The 27,162-nt window shown below is 41.2% G+C and overlaps 2 protein-coding genes across 2 annotated transcripts in view; both read left to right on the top strand.

Moving 5' to 3' along the window:
• thsd7ba (thrombospondin, type I, domain containing 7Ba) overlaps positions 1–13,724 on the top strand; it is a 235,165-nt gene extending 221,441 nt beyond the window's left edge. The window contains exons 23-29 of the mRNA XM_080786436.1: positions 1,842–2,013; positions 5,916–6,089; positions 7,138–7,233; positions 10,006–10,088; positions 11,321–11,513; positions 11,930–12,017; positions 13,103–13,724. Of these exons, the coding sequence (XP_080642562.1) occupies positions 1,842–2,013; positions 5,916–6,089; positions 7,138–7,233; positions 10,006–10,088; positions 11,321–11,513; positions 11,930–12,017; positions 13,103–13,184 (888 nt within the window). The 3' untranslated portion in view covers positions 13,185–13,724. The remainder of the gene's footprint in view (positions 1–1,841; positions 2,014–5,915; positions 6,090–7,137; positions 7,234–10,005; positions 10,089–11,320; positions 11,514–11,929; positions 12,018–13,102) is intronic.
• A 6,454-nt stretch (positions 13,725–20,178) lies between these two features.
• LOC308331189 (uncharacterized protein) lies at positions 20,179–26,572 on the top strand. Its single transcript, XM_080786435.1, has 9 exons — positions 20,179–22,096; positions 22,250–22,305; positions 22,716–22,779; positions 23,239–23,289; positions 23,467–23,673; positions 24,090–24,292; positions 24,481–24,577; positions 25,042–25,122; positions 26,290–26,572. Exons 6-9 carry the CDS (start codon positions 24,154–24,156, stop codon positions 26,336–26,338), a joined length of 366 nt encoding a protein of 121 aa, XP_080642561.1. The 5' UTR covers positions 20,179–22,096; positions 22,250–22,305; positions 22,716–22,779; positions 23,239–23,289; positions 23,467–23,673; positions 24,090–24,153; the 3' UTR covers positions 26,339–26,572.
• The last annotated feature ends 590 nt before the right edge of the window (positions 26,573–27,162 follow it).

Here is a 27,162-nt window from a genome sequence, read left to right as displayed (position 1 = left end):
CCTGCAGGCTATCCGATGCACACACATTTCTGATAGGAGAGAGATGTTGCATGGGAACAAACAAGCCAATATTCAAATATACCGTTTAAAAATAAATTGAATCACTTTTTGCGATTGACCTGACGCCAGGGACAATTTCAGCACAAGCCGTTTCCAATATGCACACCTTGATGTATATTGCAGTGAATACATTTGCATACATAGTATATGTCCATATACACAACAGCCATGCTATACAATATTTATAGTAAACATCCATAGTAATGTTGCTCTAGAGTTCACCTGTGTCCGTTACCCCAAGATCTCAATTTTATTGCATCACACTGTGATGCATGCACACACAATGTACATGCACAGTGCACACTATTAACATTAAATACTTTACAGTCTGTTCAGTCTATATAACTCTGAGTGTGTACAAATGGAGCATTATACACTCTCAGAGTTAAAGACCCTTAAAGATCCAATGACCTCCAGTGGTCCCGGTCCCCAAAGTTAAGAACCAGTGAAATAAAGCATACGGTATTCACACAAACACACAGGTCTGTGGCAGAATGATCTGGTGGTCAGCCACTGGCAATCATAATTTTATTGTGGGCCCTCTGACATGGCCTACCTGCATCTCATTTTACAGCATAATTACAAAGGACTTCACCTTGTCTTGAAGCCAGGCAAGCTGATGATCCTGCTTGCCGTTTTGGGCGCATACCAAGCAGTGTGATTAATTGAAATTATTTGGCAGTCAACCTCTGTTGTCTAATGAGTGTAATTGGATTAAAACTAAGCTACTTATTTGTATTCTTATTATACCTTCGCTGTTTTGATCTGCTTTGCCTAAAGTAAAGTGGTGACTCAAACATACAGTTGTATACAACATAAATTACTTTCACATGTTTGCATTGCAGCATACAAAACAGCAGGAGGTGAGAAGGAAGGAGAGTGGCTTTTTAGCAGATGTTCTCTTGCAGTTATTGTTGTGTTATCCTTGGATTAAGGCATAAATTACTTAATGTGTTAAAACAGCCTAGCATATAGTATATTCTACATTACCCTATTCCTTGTCTTTTTCTTTAGTAAACCATTTCCTACAGTAGCGATCACAAACTTCACATAGGAGAGCAATTTCAAAGGGTGTGAAAATGCTGAATATCTTTATGTAAGGATGCGGTACATACGTAGTGCAATCTGTTAATGAAACACTGTTTAATTTGCAGCTGAAGCACCAGCGAAACACCCTTTTCTATCATGTTCATCTCATCTCCCCACCTTGCTTCTGAAAAGGGTTTTAATTGATTTTTTTTCAGCTCCATTGTTACTCCCCTGAGTCCATTGACTCCATTCCCCTCTGGCCAGCACATTAACAAAGGCCCAAGCTCGGCTCTGTTGTCACGCAGTTCAGACTTATTCATTGTGAATGTCACATTTAAGTGCGTATGTGTCTTTGTTTTCCCCTTTATTGGATAACTTTAATAGCATAGAGAGCTTCAGAGGCCCAAAGGACCCCCTTCCTCCTTTAAGAAAGTTATATAATATTCATCATTGTGGACGTAAACTGCATTAAGCTGAATAATACCCACCTTTAGCTTTAAAAAAAATCCTTATCTTTATATACACTGAATTTTATATAATTGAATTTAATTCAATCTTGGCTCTGAAACAGTACATTCTGAAATATTTAAAATGGTCTTCAGCAAATGTCTAATGGATAGAGTTTATCTGTGGTCGGGAGACCTTTCGTACTGTTGTCTCACAGAAATATGTGTGTGTGTGTGTGTGTGCGTGTGTGTGTGCGTGTGTGCGCGTGTGTGTGTGCGTGTGCGTGCGTGTGTGCGTGTACATAGGAAGCGGAATGTGGTGAGGGTCTTCGGAGGAGGAGCCTGTCCTGTGTGGCCCACTGGGGGGACTCGCCGGACACGGCCGTCCTCAAGCTGGTGGAGGATGAGCTGTGTGGAGACAGACTGAGCCGGCAGAGCCAACAAGAGCTAGAACGACCCTGCTTCGTCCCCTGTCCCGGTAAGGAGAACACATCCTGTGTGTGTGTGTGTGTGTGTGTGTGTGTGTGTGTGTGTGTGTGTGTGTGTGTGTGTGTGTGTGTGTGTGTGTGTGTGTGTGTGTGCACGCGTGTGCGTGTGTGCGTGCGTGTGTGTGCACGTGCGTCCCTGTGTCCGTGTGTCTTAAGCTGTGTCTTAAGCTTAAGCTTACTTTACCCACTGTCCAAGAATGGCAGTTTACGCAAGCCATTCTTTAACCACTTCCCTATAATATAGGTAGTTGACTGGGGTCATGGGATCTATCCATGGCCCCCTAATGTCCTCCCTCTACACCACTGTTTCCCAAACAGTGCGTCGGGACCCATTTGGGTTGCGTACCAATTTTTATGGATTGCAAATAATATCCCTTCATTTTTCCTGCATTTAGTTTTTAATTGTTATTATTTCAAAACATAAACAATAAAATATCACATTTAATGATACACTGTGTAACCTTTAGCATATTATATTTATATACTATACAAACTATTTAAGGTGTGTTTCCCTGCAGGAAGACACATCCCTCTGGCTGTATTTTGGTTTAGTTCCACTGTTTATGTTGACATTCATCCCTGTGCAGGGACGCCTCTGTTGAATAAATCCCATAAATTAGAAGAGGAAAAGAAGTGGTGAAGAGAGCAGATCTACAAGCTCACATAAGTGCAACACAATGCAATACATTGTGAGCTTGCATATCTGCTATTTTCACTGGTTTGGGTCGCGGGCTAAAAAACGTTTGGGTACGACTGCTCTCTAGTGTTTACACCACATCTCTCAGCCAAAAAAGGCAAAAAACTAAACCTATCAACGAGCTGTCGAGCTCACAGTGGGTCACACAGTCACAATGATAGTGTTGTGAGCTTGTAGATCGTCTATTTTAGCCAAATGTTCACCTATTATTATGACACGCCCAGAATAGGAGCGCTATAGCGTTCAATTAAGTGCTTAAAGAGGAAGGGAAAAACCCAACATCATTATCCTTTATCAACTAAAAGAATAAATTCCTGCGAGTTTCATTGGCGTTGCTCTTAGGGACAGACGTTGTTTCAAGCCTTTTAACCATGAGGGATCGGGTGTGTGCTGGTCACTCTCTCTCTCTCTCTCTCTCTCTCTCTCTCTCTCTCTCTCTCTCTCTCTCTCTCTCTCCCTCTCTCTCTCTCTCTCCCTCTCTCTCTCTAGCCTCTGATCATGGGTGCCATTCATCATTCAAGCAGCCTTTGCTGTGTGCCTTGACTGTGGAGCAGGAGGGTGTGATTACAGTGGCCAAATGTGTGTGCGAGTGCGATGAGGCAAGTGTGTGCCGCTGTGAGCATGTGTGGGTGTTTCAAAATGTGCTGTGTGGCTGGCTATGCAGGTGTGTGTGTGTGTGTGTGTGTGGGGGTGTGGGTGTGTGGGTGTGTTGTGTGTGTGCGTGCGTTTCAACAGCCCCCCAGCAGTGCGGTGGGGACAGAACGCTGTGGAAGATGAAAGATAATGAGCTGCTTCAGTCCACAGATTGTCGCTAATGGCCGGTCAGGGCACAGAATCAAAGCGACGTGCTGGCTAAGGAGACTTGGCAGTGGGTGGAATTATCACTGTGAGATGTCCTCATCCAGGATTACTGGAGAAATTGATATTCGACCTTCAGCAAAGGAAGCCGTTATATGTTATTTGGAGACATGCAGAGTAGATTGTGTGTCGCTACCGGAGGCAGAAATCAAACCTTTCCTTTCCTTTAGAGGAGATATAATGTTCACTATTGCCTTTTGCATTCACAGTGTGTGAGTTATGTTTGATTTATATAGCCGATCTTTAGTGTAAGCTATTTTCAGTGCGTGACACCCGTGCGCAACTAAGTACAACTCTAAAGTCTTTATAGGTTGTAGTCTATCATTTAAAGTATGGATTGGTGTATTGTTTTTGAATCCCTCTCAGCCTGTCTCGAGTAATTTTCCTTGGTGTTTGGTACATTATCTGCTGAGATGCGGGTCGAAGTGGCGTTCAATAATATTTAAGTGACCCAGGCTCTAGCTGGGGCACCAATACAATTGTTCTGTAACAGTCCCAATTTATTTAAAGGGGTATTTCACTTTACAATTTGCAATTTAGGCATTTAGCACTGCAGACACTCAATCCAGAGTGATTTACAGTAAGCAAGGTAATACATCGAATGCATAGAAATAGTCATATAGGATCATAGGTAAACAAAGAATCTGTCATCAATCTAAACAGTGCAATATACAAATTATAACCTGCACATTGAAACTATACAAACTATCAGATCACAGGTCAGCAATTGAACCTGGCATCTGTCTGTATATAGTCTTTGTCTTCAGATTGTGGTGGAAGATTTGGAGTGAGTCTGCAGATCTAATTGCAATGAGGAGTTGAGTTCGTTCCACAGTTTGTGAGACAAAAGGGAGAAGAGTATGTGGATTGTTGTCCCGGATGTTTTACGGAAAGTTCTGACAGCCTCTCTGTTTAAAACACTGTTTGGTATATTTTATCAGACAGGACCCCTTCCTATGTAAACCCGTTGTAACCTGTCTGGTGACAGATATTGTCCTTCTATGAAGTATGTATGAGGGGGCTGCAGTTGTGTCCATGACAGTCCATCAACCTGGCTATGCGTGGAAAAGATAAACTGCCTTCCGGCAGAGCATTTCCACCCTGGAATACCCTTCCACTACACACCATCACAAACACACGTTCCAGCAGTTATCACTTGGTAAAGTCTGATATTACTGCCACTAGAGGTCGCTACTGTATTCCAAAGATAAACAAATCAGCGTAGTGGGCGATTTGACTCATTATGGACATGAAATGTTTCAATGACGGTGAAAACATATTACCGTAATAGGCTATACACTTGAAATCATCGTTCCAGGACATACTGAGTGGCAAAAAAACAACTTTCTGGCCTTGACAGCACACACATTCAAACAGAAAGGTTTGATCTGATTGTATTAAACAACGTTAAACTCACCAACATTGCAGCTGTACAGCAAGCTTGAGAGCCCTTTCTATCAGCAAAGTTTGTTTCATAAAAATCCACCATAGACTTGTTATGAGCTACTTTCTATCAAGAAATTCCATGCAGATGATTATTTTTCCAAGTGTCAGAGATTGGAAGCATGACTAATGACAAAAAATCTCCCATATCTGCTGGGCGAAGTACAACAATGTGCAAACACAGTGTAACGACTCACCGAGTCTAGGCCTGCGGCCGTAACACACAGCAGCAAGATTCATGAGCTGCTGTGATAGGAGAACAATATCAAATGGGACACAACCACCTCAAAGACTACTAATCATTGTGTGTGAGAGTGTGATCTGCATCGAGTGACCTCGCTACATAGAACTACAGTATATCTATTTGATATTCTGACTTTCAATTTTTCATACATTTTGTTTGTATAGTTCCACATTTTTTTGGCCACGTTTTCTCATGCCAATAAAGCCATTTGAATTTGGAAGCACTCAACGTCCTGCAGCCTCCTGCATTATGTTTCATTTAGAAACAGGAGGTACGCAGGACTGTTGAGTGATTTCCATGAATGTACACTTCCAAACTCCAATGCTCCATGCTGCTCAATGTTTTAACCAATGTTTTTGTTTCCCAATGGAAAAGTGATGCATGTGCATACTCACATTTTCTTTTATCCAAACGCAGAAGTTATAAAATGTAACTCAATGTCATAAATTACACAAAATCATTATAGCTCACAATGTGTCACGTCACAATGTGTTGTGAGCTTGAATATAGGGCTTAAGTGGTTAAAGTGTTTTAGGGTTGAATTTCCGGGTGAGGGATTTTGCAGAATGTCTCCAAGTAAAATGCAATTGTTATTGATTTGTCCAAGTATGAATCCATGCCTGACCTATCAGAGATGCTGTTTCTTTCAGGAGACTGTCATTTGACAGAGTGGTCCTTTTGGAGCTCGTGTCAGCTCACCTGTCTGGAGGGACGCAGCTTTGAGAGCACGGGTCGCCAGGCACGCTCCAGGGCTGTGGTCATCCAGGTTCTGGAGAACCAGGACGGCTGCCCACAGCAGGTCTTTGAGACCCAGCCCTGCAAAGGTACTGAGGACAATCCCAGCTCTCTATAGGAACTATGACTTTGAACTAGGAATTGTCTTAGTGATTATTTGATCTATTAAAGTTTTGATTATTGAGTTTATTAGGATCCCCATTAGCTGTTGCGTAACAGCAGTTCATTTTCCTGGGGTCCACACACATAACACAACAAGAACCAAGACATTTACAAGACATTGACAAGATTTTACAAAGTCAATATTCTTTCATTTAGACAATATGTTCCCTATTACTGAACCTCCATTTCCTCAGAAATAGTTTTAGTAGGATTAACATACTCTAACTCTGCCATGCATATGGCCGGTAAAAATAACATGTTACTGTATTTACCCAAAACAATAGTGTAGCTTTATTTACTGCTATAATAGCTATCTATAATAGCTGGCCAAAAATAGGGACGCCAGGCTGAAAGTGGTTGATCACTTACACTTACAGTAGTATACTGTATCTACTGTAAAGTCCATATTTATTGACTGACACACAAGACACAGGGACAAAACGAGGGATTGCATGGTGCAAGCCAGGAAAAGCCATGAAGGGCATAGATATATCCCCCTATACATTCAAGAATATAAAACAGTGGAATCCTTTTTATCTGAAGAAAACAGGCTCAAAGTGTCTCTGACCATTGTCCTGCTGAAAATAAATCTCCCCCTCTTAGCTGCCCACCAGGGAAAGTGAGATCTCATTTTTTATAAAAAAGGGAGAAAAAAAGAAATATATATATATATATATATATATATATATATATATATATATATATAATCTCTCCCTTGGTGCATTTCTACCCGTTTGCTCTCATCTTGTTTCCCGCAGAATGCCTTTGTCTCGTAATAGCAGCGTCCTGCTTTGCTGCTCAGCGGAAAATGAGCTCCTTTAGTTTCACCACAATCCAGAATCTTGCCTTTTTTCCCTCATAATGTGCGAGAGAGGTGGTGGTGGCTAATGCTCAGGAAAGCCTGAAGTCACGCCTGGGTGCCCAGCACCAGCTCCTAATGAGCTCTGCTTGCCTCGGTTGCATGTTGTTATCCAGGGGGGAAATGCCACAGCTACCAGTGGAGGATGGGCGGATGGACTGACAATGAAAGAGTGGTGTGGTGTCAACGCTCGGATGGTGTCAATGTCACAGGTGAGGCGGCGGAAAGTGTGTGTGTGTGTGTGTGTGTGTGTGTGTGTGTGTGTGTGTGTGTTGTTTGGGGAGGGCGGGCGTTGTATACTACTGTGTAGCCTATCGTTGCTGTCACGTGGAAGCCTTGTTTGTCCTAAACTGTTACTTTTCACAGAATGTAAAACAGAACCTCTGTCCTAATGGATCCAATGTTATTATCTAGTCACAAGCTCTTATACTTCAATCAGACATGACCATTTGGGGGGCACGGTGGCACAGTTGGTAGTGCTGTCGCCTCACAGCTAGAAGGTCCTGGGTTCGATTCCCGCTCGGGGCACTGTGGGTGCTGGCGGCGTGTTTCCTCCTCCGCGTCATCAGTGCCCATACCCGAAGGCGGGGTTGGCGAAAGGGCCTTTCTGTGTGGAGTTTGCATGTTCTCCCCGTGTCCCCTAGGGTAGGTACCCTCACAAAAATATGCAGTAATCCTGGTCTCTAAACTGCCTCCCCCTGGCCAGCCGGGGCGCCTGATGGTTGGGAAAGGAACTGGTTGGAATAACGTGTTCCTTCCACGCGCTACGTCCAACCAGGGAAACTCCCCCCTGTCAGGTGTAAAGGCGCAACTTGGACACTCAGGCATGAAGGGAGCACGAGTTAAGTCCATTGCTCTCCCCAGGTTGGCGGAGGGTGTGTAGAGCCCAGGATCACAGTAGATGATTGGCCCTTGGTTACAAGGGTTACAAAATCGTGGGATAAAAAATATATATAAAAAAAAAAATGACATGACCATTTGCAGACTCATACACTTATTACTGTACATCCTACAGTATACAGTACATGATCATCATAAACAGGAACCCCTGAACTCCATAATGTTTTTATAAATACGCATCTATTTAATTGGTTAAATTATGAAAGCATCAGATCAGCTAAATCAAGTAGTCTAATTAACCACTTAAAGCGGCACTATGTACAGTAACTGTTTCATGAATAAAATGAATAAAAAATGTCCAATCTGTATGGTAGAGTATGCAAATACAATATAAGTTATAGCATTTGGATATGGAGTGGTCTCCCTGCATTGAGACATTTAGATTGTGTCAAAGGTCATGGCTCACCTTTAGACACAGGATACGACTTTTGACCTGATGGTCAAGATTCAATAAGGGCCTTTCTCGGCCCCACCCCTCTCCCACTGTTTATATTGTGTTTAGGATCCAAGATGGCCACAGCACCAGGATGGGGTGGGACGGAGGTGAGCAGGTGGGGTCGACATATGCACTTACTGCATGGGCTGCATTCAAGACACTTGCCTTGTGTCTGACACCTGACTTGTGTCTGAACACAGCTTTGATGGATGTGTTCTGCCCCCATCAAACAAAATGTTTGGTCAAAACATATGGGCTTCCATTGGAAATGCATTGGAGCGGCCATTAAACACAGACACAAGACAGGTGTCTTGGATGTGTGAACGCAGCCCAGTAAGGACATATGTCAACCCCACCCGCTCACCTCCGCCTCACCCCCTACTGGTGCTGCGGCCATCATGGAAACTAAACACAATATAAACGGGCAGGCTCTATTAGCTCAATGGTAAAATTGTTAGCACTTGGGCAGGAAACCAGGTTCAAATCCGGAGTAGAAGAAGAAAGCTACATAGTGCAGCTTTAAGCCCTCAATGCGTCGCTAGGTGCACTTTGTGAGCTTGTAGATCTGCCATTTGTGGTATTTTAGAAAATGGATTATCAATTTAATTTAATAGAATATTATTTATTATAATTGATTAGTTTTATGTAGATTCTCTCTCTCTCTCTCTGTTTGTCTCTTTCTTTCTCTGGCTCTGTCTCGGAGTGCATATACGCACACGGACCACATACAGAGTTGGAGGGATAGGGAGGGGTAGAGGAATGATAACTCTGCTACAGTGACGTAGTTTTACCACCTTCTCATTTGATTTGCCCATTTCTGGCCGCAGCATCCATTGATCCCCCCCACCCCAGTCCCCCAGCCCCTCCCCCATAAATAATCAATGAGCCAGAGTCTCTGCCGAGAGGCTTTCAATCCATATATATATATATATATATATATATATATATATATATATATATATATATATATATATATATATATATATATAATGACACATTTGTATTTGGGGTAAATGAAGCGAAATGGAGAAACGGGACAGAGGTAGTTGCGGAGTGGGATGGGAGAAGTTGTGCTGTAAATATCAGGTAAATTATCACCGCAATGAAGTGTCTTTGGCAAATACAGCCTTCTCTACATGACTGAGAATAGCTCCCAACGAGTCACATCCATGACACACTGTGAGCTTATAGATCTGCTATTCTTTTCTTCTTTTGGTTTTGCGATGTCTTCGTACAACGGAGCATAAATCAGGCATCAGTCGGCGTAATCTCTCCCGCTCTCACAGGAGCCGAGTGCCCCTGGGGGCATTACTCTTTAATATTTTGACATGCAATTTTCCACGTTGGGATTACAATGTTCGCAAATTGATCAGAGAGCCCGATAGGCATGCGAGTCCATTAATCAAGCGCGACACCGCATTTGTTTTGGTGATCAATGGCTTAAAGGTACAAGTGGTATGAAACCTTTGTTTGTGTGTGTGTGTGTGTGTGTGTGTGTGTGTGTGTGTGTGTGTGTGTGTGTGTGTGTGTGTGTGTGTGTGTGTGTGTGTGTGTGTGTGTGTGTGTGTGTGTGTGTGTGTGTGTGTGTGTGTGTGTGTGTGTGTGTGTGTGTGTGTGTGTGTGTGTGTGTGTGTGTGTGTGTTGTCAGGGGGCTGCTTCCCACAGAACAGGCCGACCACAGTCAGACATTGCCTTCCACCGTGCACTAAACCCTTCTCCCACTGCACACCGGTAAGAGCCTGACCACGGGGAAGCACTTAAGCCTTAGTTATACAGTACTTGGCTGCACATCGTGTTGCATATCGAAAACAGACGATATGCAAGCTCGCATCGAGTCACAGTGCATGTGACGAGGTGTGACCTTGTATACCGGCTGCTTTTGACTGTTTTCGACTTTCAGAAACTGTTTATTTATATTATTTATTAATTATGTCCACGTTTGAAATTTTGGTTGTTATCCAAACTGTATCCTCAAAATACCGTATAACCTGAACTGACAGATGGTGCCTGCGGCCCGCAGCTACTGCAGATGTTCCGTTTAATATTATACCAAGTCTTTTTTCTGTTCATCTGATGGTGTTTTGTTTGAAAGCAATATGACACATGACCAAGCCACTGACTCTGGCTCCTAAACAGCACAATTAATGGTTGAAATGTGCAGTGGATTGGACTGCGAAGAAGTGACCAACATGCTTGGCTAAAACATGAACGTGTACTGCCCCTTACAGTGCCCCCTGTGTAACTGCAATTAAAATACACTATACTTGATTTCTCCTGGGTATATTTAACCAATTGAACTCTAGCATCCGTATTCTGGGCATGTCATTATTGACAAACATTCAGTGACAATAGCAGATCGAGCTTGTAGCTCAGCTATTTTCAGGGGAATAGATTTGGTGGAGGAAAAAGGAGTGGGCCAAGGTTAGACCCTAGGGGGACCCCAGTCAATGGAGTATATATAGGGTTTAAGGGCTTCAAAGATCTTCAAATGTCATTTTAGCAGCATGTGAAACACAATCCCTCTCTGTTTTGATTTAGTTGTTTATGGTGTTTACTAGAAGTAAGATGGGCTGGGGGAATGAAACAACAGTGTAATAACACACCATGGTGCATGATGAAATGGAGTTATGGATTGGTACGTCGTTTGGTTGATGTTTTACACAGAGCACATTATGGTCCCATTAGTTCATACATTTGCTACCGTTCCGGGTCCCAGCAGGAATCAAACGATGTAAGTGATGTGCATCGGTGTGTTCCCCAGCCACTGAGCTGAGCACTTTTTAAAAGGCCTTGGCTTTCAGATAAATCAAAAGTGTCTCTTAAAACAGTACAATCTCCGTGAAGGAGTGGCTCCCCATACATCACAGACACACTGTATCGACAGCGTTTTGTGGCTATGGGAAAGTAATGATCACGCCCATTGATCCACGCCGGTCCTAAATGAGGTCCCCCCCCCTGTGCAGAATGGAGTGTGTGGGTGTGAGAAGGGTTACACTGAAGTGATGACCACGCATGGCTTCCTGGACTACTGCACCAGAACCCCAGGGGCCGACAACAAGAAAGCCGACGTGAAGACCAACTCCGGCAGGTTGAGACCGCGGCCGCCACCGGCGCAGGACTACTTCAGCGAGTGGAGCCTGCGGCCCGTCGGCCCAGGTACCGTACAGCCTGATTCATATTGTGGCCAACTGTAGTTTGTGCAACCGAGTATCACTTACAAAATCATGCAGCACACACACTCTCTTATGTTTTCCAGACATGCATAACCACCTGATATGCTGATGTTTTTTTTAAGTTTCAGAACATTTTAAGAAATTTAAACTTTTTGTGGCCTCAAGTTATGATCTTGTGAAACGTATAATAAATGGAGGAATGTTGGAGTACCTCCAAACAATGGCCTCATCCCCCCAACCCACCCTGTGATCTTTGGGCATAATGCAGAGGATGTTGGGACACGGGGAACATTCTTAAAGAAGCTTTTCCTATCACGCTTGTCGCTCACAGCAGAGATCTCTACAGCAATATGAGCGTGTAACCAATTTGTATAACCCCCTGCTTTTCTAATTACACAGACGGAAGACTGAAGCTGTGGGTTTATGCCGTGACTGCAGTTGGATTCATCTTAATATTATTCATTATTGCACTATCATTCCTGGTCTGGTATGTATAGAACAAGTCAAAGGTTTTCCTACTGTGTGCAACCATCACCCAAACTACAACCCATAATAATAGAATTATTATCTGAATTTTATTGTCACATCACAAGTTTGCCGGTGATAAGAAGACAAGTGTTTGAAATGATAATAAACTCTAGAGCACTTTTTCAAACTAAATACAAGGTGCTTTACAATCACAGCACACTGCATAAAGGGACAAAACAATTGCAAGCCAAGAAACTGTAAAGGTGAGAACACAAACAAACTGTAATGACGTATAGTAAAAACTGTCAAATGTGCAATTGAAATGTGCAAAAGAATAATAATTTGATACGACCAGAAGGGCCCTGCCTAAGGAGGCTGTACTCTCTCCTCATACTGTATGTATGTGGTAGACCAATCGAGCCCTGTCTTAAAAGTAATTAATATGTTTGGTTTCTGTCTAGCTGCTGTCTTCTTAATTAATTGAAGATAGGATATAGTATATGGAGTTGTAGTAAACTAGAAGGGAAGAGAGACATGCACGGATGACTTTATCTTGATCAGCAGACTTCATTTTAGAAGTGTTTCTTACCATGGCTGGCATGACAATAGAGTGATGCATTATTTATGCAACATTTGTTTTAATGGTGCATATTGGTTTTGTATAGCGCCTTTATCCAAGGCCCTTTACATAGATTGTGCATTACAATCACCCATGCACAAAATGATGAGGCAACCATGCAAGGCACCAATCTATGCATCAGGAGCAATTAGGGTTTCAGCGTCTTCCTCAAGAACACTTCGACACTAACTCTGGGGGAGCCTGGGATCGAGCTGGGAACCTTCCAAGTGGCTACCCCTGAGCCACTGCCGAATAAAACGCATAATAATAAGCTATAGGGCAAACATTGAGAGAACAGCAGAGGATATTGTTTTCCATCTATTGGAACCAATATAACCCTTTCAAGTGATAACTGACAGTGTGATATTTTGTCTGCTGCAGCTATCAGATAATGGAATTATTTGTCATTCTACAGTACAGTATGAGACGCAGTCACAGAGTCATTCATGTTGTCTTTGCTTTTGTCTCGTTTTTGTCTCTTCCAGCAAGCCACCCAAAACATCAAAGATGTCCACACCACCACAGAAACCTTTGACCCTTGCCTACGACGGTGATGCGGATATGTAACCGCGCTCCTATACACCTCTCTAGGACACTCTTGTCGTTACAGACTTTTATCTGTGCTTTCAGAATGTTAGCGACCACAATGCCCTTCAGATCCCACCACATGGTGGCCCATTTGAGCTAGCTAGCTGAACGCTAACTATAGTTCCAATGGTGCCACAATGAAAGGTGGGACATAATGTATGGAGCAGAATAGCCCAAAAGACTGGCCGAGGGCAACCTTTCCTTACGGACAAACAGGACACAAATGTGTCGTGACGTTAATCTGGTCATTTAAAACGAATGGATTTCGTGTGACCAGATTGCTGAATTGCTTGTGGTGTGAAGACTCTGTAACAGTACTGTATACAAACCGCCAAACATCAACTCTCCTCGGGGAAGCTGTTGCAGAGACTAATGTGGATCCTCAGGTGCTGGTTATGGAGTTTTTGTGCCAAGAATCAGAGAGGTCATCATGTCATTTGTCCCTTGTTAAACACAAGACAAAATATTTTGGGTGAACAGCCACAGTATATTGTGATATTCAAAGTTGGACCAATGGGACATTTCATTTGTAGGACGTTTCTTCTCTATACTGGACTTTTGTAGGAAACGCCATACATCTTTGAGTAAATGAACAGCTGTTTTTTTTATTAGTATTTATTATTATTAAAGTCTTTATGCACTACATTAGTGCTGATTCATTCTTGTTTTTCCTTTCAAACTACTTTTCTAGTGTTTTCATTGTAATGCAAGTTATTGCTGTGAAATAGTGTTTTCTGTTGATGATGCCATACTGTATGATGTGTTTGGACTTTGAACAGTGATACCAAAAGCGGGATTGCCTTGTCTTGTTTGTTTGATTATACAATAAAGCTATAATTCCCCCTCTATGGTTCTGCTGAGAGGCACGGGCCACAAAACAAATTAGTAGAAAACATCAGAAAATAATATAAATAATCATTTAAAAATCACATTGTGATTATTGTACACAATGAAAGGACAGAATAAAGACAGGCACAGAATACCGCTCATGAATGCGTTATTACCAGATACGCCAGTGTTGTGCCATGAAGGACCGCCCATACCTACTTCTGATTGGTTGAAATAAAGCGAGGCACCACTGAGTGAGTTTACGCGAGTCGCCGTGCCGACTCAGCTACGGTCGACTCGAGTTACGTTCCTGGGAGGGGCAGAGTCATGTCTTGGGGTTATTGTTATTGTATTCGGCACAACTGCCGATCAAAGTGACTACTGGCCAATCACATTCATTTATTTGACCACCTTGCCCCAGGACTCTATACCTGGTCAGCTCCTTTTTCCCCCTTTACACCAAATCTCTGATCTACAATTCCACAAGCTCAAGTGCTGTGAGCTATTTTGGCCGAATGTTTGCATCAGAATAGGGAGGCTGGGGTTAACCAATTAAACCCTCATGGACTTGAGTTGCAACTGTACTTGGACCGCTTTTTCCCCCACATTTCCTCGCCCCCCAAAATAGTCACAATGCTCTAAAGTTCTTAGCGAGCTGTGAGCTTGTATATTGGCTATTTTTCTGTCTAATGTTACCCCCATAATACATGCTGTGGGTCAAGTGGTTATTAATGATGATCATGATCATGTAATGATGATCATTGTACTGTACCCTGTTGTCCACTTTCAGAGCCGAAATGGAACACAGCAACGACCAGCAACGAACAACCGTCCTCGTGTATACAGGGTCTAATTTGCTATTTGATCCTGTGGTGGGTACACAATTTCATTGAAGTGCTTTATCTTTTCTTTTATAAAGGAGTAAATCATGATTACCATAAGGCCAGTAATTTATTTGTTTTTGTTTCTTTTATTATCATTATACTTTATTTCTTCTGCTTTTCACCTCATATTGTTTACAAAAGTAAAATGTCTGCCCATTTCACGGCTTGCCTTTTATTTATGTATTTCTGATCTTTGGAGTGGAACAGATTGTGGATTCTGTAGTGGAGATTCTGGAGTAGAGCTAATTAAGCAGACAAACTCAACAAAAGTGCTTTCGATATAAATGGGTGTAAATCAAGGTTTTGTTTTTGCAAGTCATCCATCATAAAGTCATTGATGAAAGTTATGTCTTTATTCATGGTTATGTACAGTATTTGTCCTTTCATTGCTTTTATTAAAATACAGAATAAAGCATATTATACATACTGTACTATTCAGATGACAGAAGGATTGACAAATCTGGCTCAAGCTCAAAGATGGTTATTGTTTAGAAAGCAATTTTTGTTTTTTTTTGTTTGTTTCTGAACATGTCATCCTTAAAGCAATGGATCTCTAGCTAAATCTGTGACCTGACCTCACACGTGCCTCCCAGAAGGGTGGTGGGACTGAACCTATTTCCCAACACCGCAAATTTGAAGCTAGGCCTACTGACATGTTATTGTGGTTGTCTGAAATAATAATGGGGTGGTAAAATGAATTACCGTGTGAAACAACTTAAAGTTGTTTTTTGACAGCCTGTGCAAAATTTTACAGCAAAATGCATTATCCGATCTGCTGCTGATCAAGTCCCGAGGGTTTTTTGCGTCACCTCCTAGTGCATACAAGTGCATTATTCCATATTCACCCCATAGAATAGAAATGAGCGTGTGCTGTTTTCCTTTCAATTTGCGTTGTCCGCAAATCAATGATTTGGCCTTGTGAGAATTTAATTGATTATGAATGTCTTTTTAGTTTTTACTAACAACTTTATAAAGGTAATGGTTGTTAGAGTGCTGGTTGTTACTTGTTGTAATAACTCTGTTTCAACAGCCAACTGTATTGTATGCATGCTTGATCTGTTTTGGCAGAACGTGCTCCAAGTGTCCTTGCATTCATATACTATTTTATTCAAAGTTGCCAAAATGACCGAGGTTTAAAGGCAAAGTTTGCACTGATATTTGGCTCATCCAAGGGAAAAAATAAGGGAAAATTGGTACTAATAAATTGTGTGATTATCGACTAACAAACAAACATCTACCAACTTTTACATTCTCAGATAGGGTGCAGCCAAACAGCTATCAGTGACCTTCAGAGCAGTCAGACTTGCCTTTGTTGTTTTGATGGCTAGTTAGCTAATTATTTCCAGTAATACCATGCCATTTGTGTTACTATTGTGTGTACATGGAGAGTTGGACAAAAATGCAAATAAATTGTGGTACTATGTGTGGAAAATAATACACCATGCACATTTTCTAATTTCTTCTTTTTACCCCCCACATTACTAAGAGTTGTGGAGCCAAAGTGAAGTTCAAATACAAATACAAATGTTCAAATTGGACACAATCCTATTGCAGACAGAATGGACTTGTTTAACTCTCTTTCTTTCTTTTCGTGCTTAGCATGATGATCTCCATTGACTCCTTTCCTCTTTTGCCTTGATTATTTAGAATGACTGAGCAGAATCAGAGAGAGAAGGCAGGTTATATAAGCAGCTGATGATGATAAAATTCTTGCCATTATCAAGTCAGATCCCACCCTGATGTGATAGTAGCCGGAACATTTCGGGAGGAAGGGAAGAAGGTACTGTATAGTGCTTTAATCTTTTGTCTAATCTAATTCATTTATTTAAAACTGTCACTTTAATTTAAGAGCAGGGTGAATTAAAATGGTTGTGTCAAGGCCAACCGATGTGCAGTGAAGAAAGACGTGACAGTGCTGTCATGTTCAATTCATCTCGCTTTCCTTCCACTCAGCCAGTGGAAGAAAGAAATTAAGTAACTACATGTACTCAAGTACTGTACTTAAGTTAAGAAATAAAATAAAAAATTATATACTTACTTCAACTCCACTACATCTCAGAGACAAATATTGTAATTTTTACTCCACTACAATTATTTGAAAACTTTAGTTACTAGTTACTTAAACATAAATAAATGTTTGCGGAATTGCGGAAATTGCTGAAATGGAAATTGCGGAAATTGCGGAAATTGTGGAAATGGAAATTGCGGAATTGCGGAAATTGCTGAAATGGAAATTGCGGAAATTGCGGAAATTGCTGAAATTGCGTAAATTGTGAAATTGCGTAAATGGAAATTGCGGAAATTGCGGAAATGATAATTGCGGAAATTGCTATAGCCTGTATCGTACGGCATACTATAGCGCGCCGTTTTTCATCATTTTTGAGGGTTTCTACTTCATGGTATTGATACTTTTACTTAATTACTCCACCACTGACTGGCATAAAGGTATAGTTGTCTATGAGGGCCTGGGTATAGGTACGGCTTAGAGATGACTGGGTTGCCTTTTAATCATGATTTATCTATTACCGCCAGCTAAATCACTTTAATAAAGTTTAATATAGTTTGGCTTATTTGAGAGCCGAGCGGAAGCTGTAATGAATATTTAGAGGATAGAGATTGAACAGGCTGGGGCCACATGGCTCATTCATCACTCTTGAGCAAGGGGGGATTAACCTATTAATCTCTATTTGACTGTTTTTCACTTCTAAATGGGTTAAAATTGGAGAATCTCCAGTAGTTACTGAACAATAACTAGGCTACAGAAAAGAAAAATCACACCCGTGTGAAGTGAGGGGCGCTCTTGCCGTCGTACATCATCCAATAAAAATGTATATACTTCTTCATTAATTTGTCAACTTAATTATGTTATTATCTTTTAACTATGATACAATGTTTTAAAAAACTAATCTTTTCACCATGACCATGTACAGAGCCGAAGAGTTCTGATGATCCTCATGGGGGCTCCCCAGTCATTATTTTGTTTTATTTCACATTATATTGGGAAAGGTAATTTGGAATTGCGTCACGTCCGGTGCCATGTCCTTATTTGGTGTTGAACCAGCGATGGCTCACAACATTGTTTGTCAAGCCTCCGTGTAGACGGAAGGACATGAATTGTTTGAGAGAAGCGTGTCATTAACCAAGGTTTGTTTGTTTGTTTCTGAACCAATGTTTTACGTTCTTTGTCAACATTTAAGGTGTATGTTTGATTTGTATATGAGTTTAATTGATGCGATTTGTTTTTGTTACAGTTTGACCGCGTTTGTTGTTGTTCATATGGGTTTCCTGTCATTCCATTCCCTTCATTCCCCTTATGCAGCCAGTGTTCCCCTTATGCAGTCCATGTGTTCATCATGTATGCATTATATTGTCATGTTTGTTATGTTTATGTGCTTAAGTTTGCTCATGTACTGATCTTTGTTTATTCATTGTGTGTTCATCAGTTTTGACGTTGGTCTATTGATAGCCCCATATGTGCCCTCTCCCTACGCTCATTCTGTAGCTCCGAGATGAGGTCACACACTAGGCCCCTCCCACGCGTTTCAGGAACGGCGCAAGCTTCCGCAATATACGTTTCTTATCCTTACCACACCATTAATCCAAAACGTGTATGGACCATGTACGTTTACACTAATTCATACATAGGAGCGGCGCAGAAAATCCCGCCGCTCCTATGTATGAAAGCCTTTACGTCCCGTCTTTTGTCAGTCGCTTCCATGTTTATCAAGGAAGTTGAACAGTTAACTCGACATGCACGCGCACACGCACACTTCCTTGATAAACATGGAAGCGACTGACAAAAGACGGGACATACACGCTTTGGATTAATGGTGTGGTAAGGATAAGAAACGTATATTGCGGAAGCTTGCGCCGTTCCTGAAACGCGTGGGAGGGGCCTAGTGTGTGACCTCATCTCGGAGCTACAGAATGAGCGTAGGGAGAGGGCACATATGGGGCTAAATAAAATCATCAGTAAACAGAAACGACTGACTTGTTCATGGAGGGAGTGACACTATCCATATATAGCTGAAGCCTGTTAGCTTCACTCACCTCTAGATCAATAGACTCATTTTACACAGCCAGAGTGAGCAGAGGGAGAGGGCACGTGTGTGTGTGTTTTTGCACCAGACCACACGGTATGAAATGTTTGACTGTTTATGTGACTCTTATTATGTTTGTACTCTTATTGATTAAGCAGTGTTAAAGCCTGTGACATTTGCAATTTTAGTGAACTTTTAGTGACTGAAGTTGTCTATTGTCTACAGTGCCTGTCCGTCACACTATGTGTAAATGTGACCATCGGTGACTGTTGATGTGCCCTGAGGTTCAAGTTGGTTATGCAGCCCTTTAGCACCCTCGATACGCGGAGTGAGGTATACATGATTATTTATTTGTCTAGTTTCCATTTGTTGGAGTATATCATTCATGATTGTATTTGTTTGGTTTTCGTTTGGTTGTGGTACTTTTGGTTATTGTGCATTTTCCTTGTCTTATAATTGAAATGACTTGAGTTTTCTATCACTGTATTTATAATTGACCATAAATTAACCATTTTTATTGTTGATTGTACTGCTGAAGTGACAAGTTTATTGCACAGATTTTAGTAGTCAAACTATGAGATTATTCGATTGTAACTGTATTTATTCTATATCCTTATAGTTTTCACGGTGTTGGAACAATAAACACACCCGTCGAGACCACCCAGACTTGTCATTCTTTCATCAATCGAGGGGCTGCAGTCATCATCAATCACCATCGACAAACAACTACAAGTGAGTAAACAACAAGACGCCCAAGTCCCAAAGTGTGAGCACGTTGTTGAACCTTATATCTCTGGTGATAAAAGAAAGGCATGGCAATGTAGGGCCAATGCCCTACATTCAAGTTGAAATCTTCACTCTGATGATCGATGATCGATTGGAAGGATCTAACCAAGTAACCAGTAAAAGATTATATGAAAGAAATAAAATATTTAACTGGTTTATATTTTACAATTTTAGTTATAGATGGCAAGTATAATGTTAAGGAATATTTGTCTTATTAGCCAGAGATCCTTTTAAAATGTTTCTATTACTGTGAGTGATATGGTCAGCTTCTGATGTCTTTCTTTCTTTCTTTCTAGATGTAGATGGAGATGACTGTAGATGCTGCTGGAACACTGAACCTGGTCTCCTGTGTGAACCACCCCATCCTGGCTGCTGTCCATGTGGACATTATGAGTGTTTGTATAGAGAGAAGCATGGCTTTGCATATCGGTCGTTTCTTGCTGCTGCCAAAGTCAAATTGTGATATCTGTAGTGTTTAGTTCATGGCCGCTTATGAGATGTAGATATAAGTACACCTGACTGGTGGAATAGCCTTGTGATACATACTGGGTGTGCCTTTGGTCGTTCACAAAACAAACAAAAAGCTGCACAAAAATCACACAAATCAAGGGATGTCCGACAGTCGGTGTTGGATATTGTCCAACTCCTAATTGCCAATATCAACAGATACCGATATATATATATATTATATGCAGGCTTTTTCCAGTGGTGGAAACATAACTCAAACTTTTTACTTAAATAAAAGTAGGCAATACTGCAATATAGAAATACTCCGTTACAATTCAACATGTACTCGAGTAAAGGTACAAAGGTTTTGGTATAAAATGTACTTAAAATACCAAAAGTAATTATTAATAATGACTCATTATGCAAAATGTCTCATCTAAAATGATCTAATCTCTCAGCTCAAGTTTTCAAATGTATAAAAATATTTTGAAAATAGCAGATCTACAAGCTCACATGTGTCTTATTGTATTGTGAGCTTGTAGATGTTTTTAATGTAAAATAATAAATAAAGTAAAATTAAGGGTTAGGGTTATTAATTTTTATTGCCTTTATCGGCCGATAATATCGGACATCCCTAACAAAAACATATATCAAACGTGTCAATACATTTCAAAGAATGCCACAACTTCACCAATAAATAAATAAACATCCACATGTTCCATAAATTAAATGCCACAAAGGTTTGCCGAAAAAATGAAGAAATTACAAAAAATACGTTTCTTAAACATCTTCTGCCGTATGTCCATAGAACTTCAGCTCTGTTGCAGCAAGCCAGTACAATGTGTCATTGTCTAGGTCACCTAAGCCACGATCACCATTCGGTGGCCGGTATTTGGGGAAAATGGTCATTACGTGTTCCACAGTCTGTAGTGGATCCTCGCATTCACAGTGGGCACTGTCCGAGATGTCCCACTTCTGCTTTGAGGGTTGTCCACTCCTTGCAGGGGAGGTGCTGGCAAAGAACATATTTGGGGTCCTCGATGTATTCCACTGGTCCCTCTGTCTTGCCTTCACCCAGGATGCCTTGGAGGTGTCAGCTGGTGTTGTGTGGAGCAGTTCCTGGGCCTGTGTGGCAAAGGGGCATAGTGACTTGAGGCACGTGTGCTGTGGCAAAGGTCGCCGTGACTTGGTGTGTGTGTGTTGTGGCAAAGGGCACCGTGACTTGAGGCACGTGTGCTGTGGTGTCTCTGACGACCTTGTGGAGGAGATGGCTGGGATTCACTCAGCTGTGCCTTCTCAGTGAGGGCCAGCGTGGCTGCTTCTCGTCTGACCTCTGTTGGAGTGATTCCAGCGAGAACAGGCAGGCAGTTTGTTTGGGGTGGCCCATCCGGTGTTGAGGGCAGCATCCAGCTTCTTGACATGAGAGCTACGGCTCCAGACTGGGACACAGTACTCGGGTCGTCTGCATAGCCAGACTTCATTGATGTTGTTGCAGGGAGGTCATGGATGTAGCTGTTAGTGTTGAACAGCAGTTACTGGTGTGGAACCGAAAAGCTTCACAAACATGCCAAAAAATTCTAGTTTTGAACCTTTTTAATCTAGTTTATTTTCAAAAAAAATTGTTTTTACTGTTTTGTGAAGCAACTTTGGGTACCTTGAAAAGTGCTATATAAATTGTATGCATTATAAAAAAAACAGACACACAGCAATTGTCGCCACACAGACATCACAAATTCCTATTGGCAGCAGCAACAAGTGAGTGATGTGCAAAGCTATTCATAGAATATAACCACCATGTCTTCATTCCAGATGCTGCGAGGCTCAACCGGAGCCCCTACAGGTGGACATCTGCAGTTCTCGCTGTCCATGGATGAATCTGCATGGGGGGCTCTGAAGGCGGCTCAAAGTAAGAAACCACTTAGACTTTTCTATTACTGCGAGTGGTATGGTCGGCTTCTGTTTTAAATGTTCTCTATACATTTTGTGTATGATGTGAAAGGACACAATGTATGTATATCTGGCTCTTGGTCACTTAAATTAATCTTTCTTTCTTTCTTAGGGTGGATGGGTCGTGGAAGGACAGAGATCCGTTCCTCTGAGGACTTCTGATGAGCTGTGAGTAGGAATATTTCTTGTTGGGATGGATATCTGTTGTACTGTTATGGTACGAAGTATAGCATGGCAGTATGATTCCTCCTAGTGGCACTGGTTGAATGTCTGTCAGCTCTCCAAGCTAATCAAAGTCTTAATGACACTTTTTTTTAACCACTTCAACCCCAGCATCTCTATTCTGGGGGGAGCGTTCAGCCAAATTAGCAGATCTACAAGCTCACACCGCATTGCAACGTGTTGTGAGCTTGTAGATCTGCTATGTTTGGCAAATCAATTTGTGTAGAGTGAAATCGGAGCATATACCAAATGCTCTCTTTAAAGGTCTGTTTTATCAAATCTATAGAGGGTTTAAGTGGTTCTGAATATGCAGCTCAACAAAACAAAAGCTAATTTAGTCCTTCTTTCTTTCTTAGGACGGAGATCTGTGTAGATGCCGGATGACTTCGGATCTGGGCCTGCCCGGTGAGGAACCGCACAGTAAGAACCGCTCTAGGCCTTTCACGATTATGAGGTTTCTTTTTACTGGACGATTATTGTCGCTCAATTAAATATTTAAGTGTGGCCCGGATGGTTAGCTCAACTGTCTGGGCACCTATGCTGCCAAGCCAGCCAGATTCGACTCCCGACGGCCTTTGCCGCGTGTCACTCCCCATCTCTTCCCCCTTTCCTGTCTATATACTGTTCACTATCAGTAAAGGCATAAAAAGCCACAATTGATCACGTCTAGGAATTTCAACAATTTAGGCAGTTCTCACATCCAGAGTGACTTACAGTAAGCAACAACACATAGTAATGCATCAAATTCATAAACAATTGTCATCAAGAATAAGAAGTATAGACTATCCAGACTATTGGCAGCAACAACAAGGGAGTGATGTGCGAAGCTCTTTTCTATGAAGCCATTCATAGACGATAACGGCCATGTCTTTCTTCCAGATGTACTGCAGGTCTCTCCAGGAATCTGCATTCCTCTGAAGACGACTCAAAGTAAGACCCTGTTAGGCCTGTCAAAAAGAACCCTAACTGAAACGTTTATTACTGTAAGTGATATGTTTAGCTTCTGTTTAAATGTTCTCTATAAATAAAAGTTTTATGTATATATGTTGTGACAGGATAGAATATATATCTGGCTCTTGGTCACTCTAATCAATCTTTCTTTGTTAGGATGAAGATCACGGTAGACGTCGCTGGAACGCGGCTGCTGGACAGGGAGTGCACACACACACACACACACACACACACATACACACACACAGAAAGGCTAATTTGGTGTGTTTTTTTTTTTCGATAGACGATTTGATGTTCCCTGGACAGAGATCCGTTCCAAAGCTCCCACCCCCCGGGGGCTTCCTCAGAGGACTCTGATGAGCTGTGAGTAGGAATAGTTCTTGCTTGTTTCTGAGGATGGATAACTGCTTTTGTACTTTTATGGTACGAAGAATGGCATCATTTACAGTAATCCAAATGTTTTAAATATTTTAGGATAAATCTAAATCTGCACAATAGTTTGAGAGTCAATATCTCATATCATGAGCGTGCCTCTTGGTCTTTGTAACAACTTGAATACAAATTACAAAAGATGTTGAGGACTGTACATGTGTTGATGCCTCCTAGTGGCACTCTGGTTGAATGTCTGTCAGCTTTCCAAGCTAATCAAAGTCTTTGACACTTTTGTTAACCACTTCAACCCCAGCATCCCTATTCTGTTCAGCAAAAATAGCAGATCTACAAGCTCACACTGCAACGTGTTGTGAGCTTGTAGAGCTAATGGTTTCTTTCTCTCTCAGGATGGAGATCATAGACACAGCTGGAGGCTGGAGCCTCTAGAGATGGAGATCTGCAGGTCTGTCCATGGATTGGAAGATGGAGATCTGGGTAGACGCTGGAGGACTTCGGACCTGGGCCTGGATGGATGGGAGGACGGAGGACGGAGATCTGGGTAGACGCTGGAGGACTTCGGACCTGGGCCTTCTCAGTGAGGAACTCAACGGTACGAACCGCTTTAGGGTTAGGGCTTTTTTAGGCTTCGTAAAAAGCCAATAATCGTCCGTTGCCGATAATTGGTCGATCCCTATTCTTAAACGTTACTGTAAGTGCATGTGTATGTTGTGACAGGACACGCACACACACACACACAGCAAAGCTAATTTGGGCTGTGTGTCTTTCGTTCTTTGTTAGAATGGAGATCTCAGCCGATGCCTGAGATCCGAAGCTTTCCCCGGGTGTTTCCGCTGAGGACTTCTGTGTCGCTGGGAGGCTCGGACGGAGCTAGAAGGTTCGGTAGACTCCACTGGAACCTGTTTAGGCCTGTCAGAATTTAAGGTTTTATAATGGCCGATTTTAATTGTCGCTCAAATAAATTACAAGTAACAATTTAATTGCGTCATACTAACATTCTAAATAAAACTTTGGCTTTTGTAGGCTTTGTAAACAAAAAGATGCACATGGCATAATTCAATAACTTTATACACTAAAAAAAAGAGACACAAACAAAGTGACACATTTAGAGCTTGTAGATCGGTTGCTTGCATTATTTCTTTAAAATGTTTGACAATATATGAACATTTTCAACATGGAGACGATTATGACTCTAAAAAAGTATCTCAAATACTTGGCGATTAGGTAATTGTGACAGGCCTAAATCCTTCTAGTTGTGTTTTTTTATATCATGTTCTGTAATCAGTTAGGGTTGACTATAGACTTTTTTTAGGAATCATCATGGAATCATCATTTTTTTAGGATCATCATGCCGGTGAAGAGCACGTTTCTAGCCGATGGAGCAACTATTTCTGATCACCTTTGGAGTTACATCACAGCAAGGTAACTATACAACACACGCACACACACTATGATCATGACATGACATCAGCTTGTGACTGCAACTTGTTCCTGTTCGCAGATGACTCGGCACTGCTAGTCTCGGACAGGAACAAACTGCAGGTTGAAAAGTCCCTCAGCTCTGAACTCGGTAGAATCTGCACCTGGCTCGCTGATAACAAACTATCTTTACACCTGGGAAAAACTGAATCCATTCTCTTTGGATCTATAATAGTAATCTCAGCAAGGCAAATGACTTCTTGGTTAGAGTTGGTGACAATGTTATCACACGTAAAGATGAAATTGCCTACCTAGGTTCCATCCTGGAGGCTAATCTTTCCAGTGATAAAATGGCCACCAACGTAATCAAAAAGGTCAACCAAAGAACAAGATTCCTTTGCAGGATCTCCTCACTGGTCAACAAAAACACCTTGAAGACCTTAACAGGAGCCCTCGTACAAGGTTTCTTTGACTATGCATGCACCTCCTGGTACCACAGCACCTCAAAGGCCCTTAAAACTAGGCTCCAGACCTCCCAAAACAAACTGGTCAGGCTCCTACTTGGCCTCACCCCCCGAACCTACCTCACTCCTGCCCACTTTGACAGGCTGGAATGGCTTAGGGTCGACGACAGAGTACAGCATCTTGCAATGGGTCTGGTCCACAAGATTCGATACACCACCAAGATACCCATGTACCTGTCTAGATACTTCCTTTATGTTAACGAAGTCCACACCCACAACACCAGAGGGAGTGCAACAACCCAGATTCGGCACAAACAAGGGACTAAATTATTTTCACTCCTATGCCACCAAAATGTGGAACGCCCTACCAACAGTCATTAAGACATGTGAATCCCTTGACTCCCTTTTTCCCCTCACTGTATACGTTTATTTTCCCTTTTTACCTCCTTTATGATGAATTCCTGTTCTGTTCTTTGACTATATAGAAGTGTCTTATTTGTACGTCTCTATGTTTTGATAAATTGAACATGGTGGACCCTCTTGTAAACAAGTGTAATGCTTAATTGGGTCGTCCACTTACAGTTAACTCTTAGTCTTTGTATTGAGTTTGTGCTTGACATGTACTGTAATTCTGCTGTTAATAAATATTTCAATCAATATTGTTTTATGAACAAAGTAGTAATGAGCATTTCTTTCTTTTCTTTAGGACGTTGCTGGTCTCCTGTGGCTCCATCTGGAGGTCACCAGGGTTCTGAGTCACTCAGATCCTGACTGGTAGTGGTGATATGTAGATGTGATCAATCAGGGCTCTAAACAATAAAATAATAAACCAATATAAATAACTAGATCATAATATAAATAAATGGATAAAACGAACGATAAAAAAATAGATTATAGTAAAATAAAAGTAAATTAAAATAGTAAAATAAAAGTAAATTAAAATTAGTAATACATCAAATAAAATTAGTAATAGCATAATAATGGATAAAATAAATATAATTAGTAATATAGACAATAATACATAAAATAAATTTAATTATCAATATAGTAATGCATAAAATTAGTAATAACAGTAATACATAAAATAAATAAATGCATAAAAAATAAAATTAGTAATGACAGTAATACATAAAAAAATAAATGCATGAAGTAAAATTAGTAATAACATAGTAATACATCAAATAAATACAATTAGTAATATAGTTATACATAAAATTAGTAATAACATAGTAATATATAAATTCAATTACTTTGTGTTGTTGTTATAGAATGACTTAAAAAAACAAACAAAAAATATCAATCACATCTACATATCACAACCAGGCTATATTGCCAGCAGGCAGGTGGACTGTAGACTCACTACAGCTGTCACAATGTGGTATACTTTGTTTTGACCCCAACTGGCCTCCAAGGAGAGGCGAGCATGGAGCCGGACATCTGATGATACACGAGAGAAGACGCCATAGTAAAAAAAAAATGTAATAAAAGTAATATGTTTCATGTTGATTGTAATTTATGCATGATGCCATATATCTGTAAATATTCATTATTTGTTAATAAATTATTGCATTTATACCCG

The sequence above is a fragment of the Protomyctophum bolini genome, assembly GCF_963924005.1.
Source record: "Protomyctophum bolini genome assembly, chromosome: 16".
Taxonomy (NCBI): Eukaryota; Metazoa; Chordata; class Actinopteri; order Myctophiformes; family Myctophidae; genus Protomyctophum; species Protomyctophum bolini.
The sequence above is the reverse complement of the archived record's forward strand: the minus strand, read 5'-3'. Positions and strand labels throughout refer to the sequence as shown.